Source organism: Gavialis gangeticus, unplaced genomic scaffold, assembly GCF_001723915.1.
Source record: "Gavialis gangeticus isolate Ggan-Ray unplaced genomic scaffold, GavGan_comp1, whole genome shotgun sequence".
Taxonomy (NCBI): Eukaryota; Metazoa; Chordata; order Crocodylia; family Gavialidae; genus Gavialis; species Gavialis gangeticus.
Window position 1 is genome coordinate 27,202,100 of NW_017729022.1, and position 4,714 is coordinate 27,206,813.

The following is a 4,714-nucleotide window of genomic DNA, read 5'->3' on the forward strand; positions in this document are numbered from 1 at the left end:
ACCTCATAGCCACTATATTAACTATACGCTGAGGTTTTCTCTGAGAGTATTTCCTTACTATTGCCTCGATATCTTTATTTCCCTTGTCTGTTGCTCAGTAAAATAAAGATATGTTTTAGAGATGTGCCAAAGAGATAAAATTCCAGTGTGGGATGTGACTTGTTCCAGTTCATCACATTCTAAATAAAAGCTAATCACAGAGCTCATACTTGCATTTCTATTTCCCCCCATATTTGGGAGCAAGAAGTGGGGAAGAGGTGGCACATCTTAGTGTCAGACTGATCATTCTCGTTGCCACTTTCTGTTTAGTAAGTGTGTTTTACACAATGTTGTATCAAAATAAATGTTGCATGTTACATCGTGCTGCATGATATTTGTAAATGTTGACTGAAATACTTTGAAAAACTCTTTGAAAAGAGTTTCATGAAGTGAATATAATATTTTTAGTGACAAATAGCTTTTAACTGCAGAGATTCTTAAATGCTTCTGTTCTATTTTGACTTATTTTTAGTTGGACTCATTTCTGAGACAGCTGTTTTCAAATTAAATTATATCTGTGTATTAACACTTTTAGCATAAAATAAATATTTAACATATGCTATTTTAACCTGAGGCACATTGACCTGCTTCAGATTATCTAGGATGCTCTGTTAAAGCCGTGAAAAGCTTTAACATGATGAGGATTCTATCTTTCTGTAATTGCAGAATGAAGGTAAATTTCATCAACAGAAGGCTTGTACTGCTGGTGAACTTAGAACACCAGGAATTGCTATATAGGTGATAAGGGTTGGGAACTAGTGCATTAAGTACAATTTTTTATGGTCTTGCCCAAGGCTCCTGAAATAATAATAATAATAAAAAAAATTGCTATTGTTTTTAGGGGTTGATACAACAATCAGTTCTATGCAGATTTTGGAAACACAGCAAAAAATTGACAGTCGTTATTGTAGTAAAAGACTACAGTGCAGGTGGGTGAAATGTGCATTATACTATATTAGTGTAAATCAGATACAAATTGAATAGCAGTAATGTGGCAATGGTGCCTTGTCCTTTCAAATATTTTGATAAATTTCCATTATGCTTTTCAAAGCTTAGTTTGAATGTTTTAAGGAAGACTTCTTGCATTGTCATCCATTATGTGTTCCACTTATAAAATCCATGTGTCATTTCCATATTTATGCAGTCAAACCTTCCTGAAATCCTTTGTGCACTAATGTTGTCATTTTTATTGTCATTTAGGTCTGGAAATTACAGCTATGTTATTCCCATTAACAAATACACACCCACTAATGTAAAAATCTCACTGGAAATAAAGTAAGTACAATCAATATACATGTGTCCAAAGAGAAAACATAGTTTATGCTTTATAATGAAATTATTTTCTGCCTGATTTTTATTCATTCGCTACTGTTCAAGGGCCAGAGCAAAGTCTCTTTAGCACTCCAGTTGTGGACATATATAGTGTGGTGTAACTTCCATTTAACATCAGTTTGCACACTGATGTAAGTTACAAGGGTGTCTATTGTGGACAGATGACTTCCTTTTCTTGTGTTGTCTGCAGTAGTTATTATAGCACCTTAGCTTTAGGTACTTGGCAAGCTGGTAATAGTCTGTTTACACTGAACTAAATGCCTACCCTGGAAATAAACTGACTAGAGCTATGGGCACGTGACCTGTACACTGGTGTTAAATTTACACTGTGAATAGTTGCTTTCAACTTCCCAAGTAGTAACTTTACCCAGCATGGAATAATGTATGCCTTCAGTGGCACTTAATTATTCATAAAGCTACTGTAGATATTCATAAAAAGGGTGAATTTCACCCACTCAGGTAGATGTTGAAATCTAGTTGTATTATCTTCCAATACTATATCGGCTGATGATTTAGCCTTGATTAGGGTTGATTTTGTCTTGAACATGAGGTTGGACTAAATGACTTAATGAGGTCCCTTCCATCCCTACTTTTCTGTGATTGAGATAATTAAACATACAGGAGTTGTGCTCCTGTAGTTGATTGGGGCCTTTGCTTATTGTGTTTTTCTAATGTAGAAAAATATATGTAAAAAGCAATTCCTTTCCCAGCCTAACTTACTAGGTCAAATTTTTTGGGAAGGCCTTTGCATCTGTACAGAGCCCATACTGATCTATGCAAATGGCTCACAGGTTCTCTGATAACACACACGATAATAATAACTACACCTAGTAGCAAACTTCTTGTTCCAAAAAAGCTTCTTATCTTGGATGTACATCTAGTACCGTTCTGCTCTCCCAAAACTAACAAATTCTTCTTTCACTTCCTCTTCTCCAGAAGAGGCCAAGGCCATTAATCCAATTGCCTAATGGCAAATGCTCGAGGATTTCTCACCTTGGAATTCCAAGGCAGGACTTTCGAAGTCTGTCATATTCTTTAGAGCAAGTCTGGTGTCCTTTTATATAGTATTGCATTCTTGCTTTAGGATGTGAATGAATGCATCAGAACTCTTGCTGAAGTGTCTCTGCATTATTTGAAGCAGCTGTAATAAACCTTTAGTTGAAGTCTTTTTATCAAGTAAGGTCAGAGCCCTTGTGTGGGGCTGAACACATCTCATACATAGCTTCATAGAACAGGATGTAGAATTTATTGTGAATGCAAAAATCTTTCCAGTTGTTTACATATATTTATTTCCATTAAGCGTCTCTTATTTAAAAAAAACAAGAAAAGAAAATCTCTCTGCCAAACCAAATATACTTGTATTAATGCATTACAATGTCCAAATGCTGTAATTAATATATTGCAAATATATAGAGCGCTTTTTATTTCTACTAAGTAAAATCAAGTTAAGTCAATACATACACAACTGTTACCCTTTTAGGATAAATATGTCGTGACTATTATTTCCTTTTAGAGTCGCTGTGTTGCCTAATGCTGTATTAAGTATGTTTTCTTAGCTTTGCCAGGCAAGCATCATGTTTCCTCTCAAAATAATAATGGAAAAGAATTAAAGACTAATAAAAAAGAAATAACTGTTCATGTATCATGCCTAGGATGTTTTTATTACCTTTCTAACTTGGTGTATATTTCTGTACAGTTGAAGTTGTGATGGTTTGTGAAGGTTCCTGTTCTAAGGCTTATTTAGGGTTTGTCTTCCCTGAAGTTTTTTCTGTTTTTTTTTCAGAAATAAATTAATAAAAGCCATCTGGAGTGAAGAAATGATAAACTAAATAATGTCATTACCATTACTGTCCTATTGGCTGTACATTATAGCCTTAGATATGATATGATGGGGAAAGTTTTTACCCAGAACTTTATATTTAATTCTGTGGTCAAACAGGCTGAACCAAAACTCTAGATACAAACTCCCCACACTTCTTGGAAAAAGGTATTAATTTTTGTAGAAAATCGCCTTTATTTTGGCCACCCTAAAGAATGCACGTCACACTTTCCTATTGCATCTTCCTATTCTGTTTTATAGGTTATAGAGGGAGATGGGATTTTAATATTTAACAGCAGTAGAGTAGATGCATTAATTATTTTTCCTCTGTTTCTTGAAGCACCATGGAGCCATTAATTGTCTTCCAATGCAAAGTCACTATTGGAAATATTTGTGCCCTTCATTCACGACCCCGAAACAAAGGGGAGGCTGTGCTAGAAACACAGGTATTACTTTCTACTGTTTCATTGCTTCTGCTGGGGTTATATTCCTACGCTGTCACTTAACTGGGTTATATTTCTATGCTATCATTTAACTGACTTCTTTTGTTCAGTCTTATATGAGAAGTTGCCAAGTTAAAACTGAGGCAAGTCCAGAAATGTGTGTTCAGTGCCTCCTCAAGCCTGACCATGGGAAGTGTTCAGCACAGAAACAGTTTACAACATATCTTCCCCTCCCCTTCAAAGCTGTCCCTTTTTGTAACCTCCTATAGATATCCTAGCATATATCTTTAAGACATCACTGATGCTGAAGTTGCAGGGCCTTTTGGTGTTGTAGAGATGCATTATGGATGCTTTTAGGAAGTTCCAATATATTTAATAGACAGGGAAATAGAATTTTGAAAAGGCTTCTCATGATTCGTTTTCTGGATGTTGCACCCCAGCACAGAGGGTGGAAATAATCCAGAAGTAGTTATTTGAGCTGTAGGTGGTTCTCCTGCAGGATGGTATCCTTGGATGATCAAGGAGAGAGTGTGTGAGGAGCAGAGGTCAGAAAAACCCACACTCCGGAACTCCAGGTCAAGCATGTGGTGAAGAGAATAGCATGTGTCAACTGAAAAGTTCTCTTACCCTAGAATAAACTTGAAAGAAAATAAAGTGAAAAACTAACCCAGGGGTCAGCAAACCATGGGGGACATGCCAGAGCATGACACGTGAAGCCATGTTGTTTGGCATGCCACAGCTGGCCTGGACTCTGGGCAGGCCCCTACTGCTGGCCACAGAGCCCAGGCTGCTCTAAACAGGAAGCTGGGAGACTGCAAGTAGGTGCACCGGGGTCCACACTGCCCTGGCTTGGCTCATTGCTGGTGGCAGGTGCATGGGCACCTTGGGTTGGACAGTGGTGAGGGGACTGGGGCCGTGCTGCCACAACAAGGTTCAGACCCCTCATGGCTCCCCCTACCATCTGCCCCTGGCAAGCCAACATCTTACAAGTCAAGGTTGAGGGTGTTTTTAGCAAAAACGTTGCTGACACCTCAAGTAACCTGAGGTTTCATAGATTTCATAGACATTAGGGCTGGAAGGG

General features: G+C 37.6%; 1 protein-coding gene across 1 annotated transcript in view; it reads left to right on the top strand.

The window, feature by feature from the left end:
* The window catches only part of MYRFL (myelin regulatory factor-like), a 106,967-nt gene that overhangs the window by 91,770 nt on the left and 10,483 nt on the right, over positions 1–4,714 (top strand). Inside the window, exons 21-23 of the mRNA XM_019515782.1 lie at positions 881–968; positions 1,240–1,314; positions 3,531–3,636. Of these exons, the coding sequence (XP_019371327.1) occupies positions 881–968; positions 1,240–1,314; positions 3,531–3,636 (269 nt within the window). The remainder of the gene's footprint in view (positions 1–880; positions 969–1,239; positions 1,315–3,530; positions 3,637–4,714) is intronic.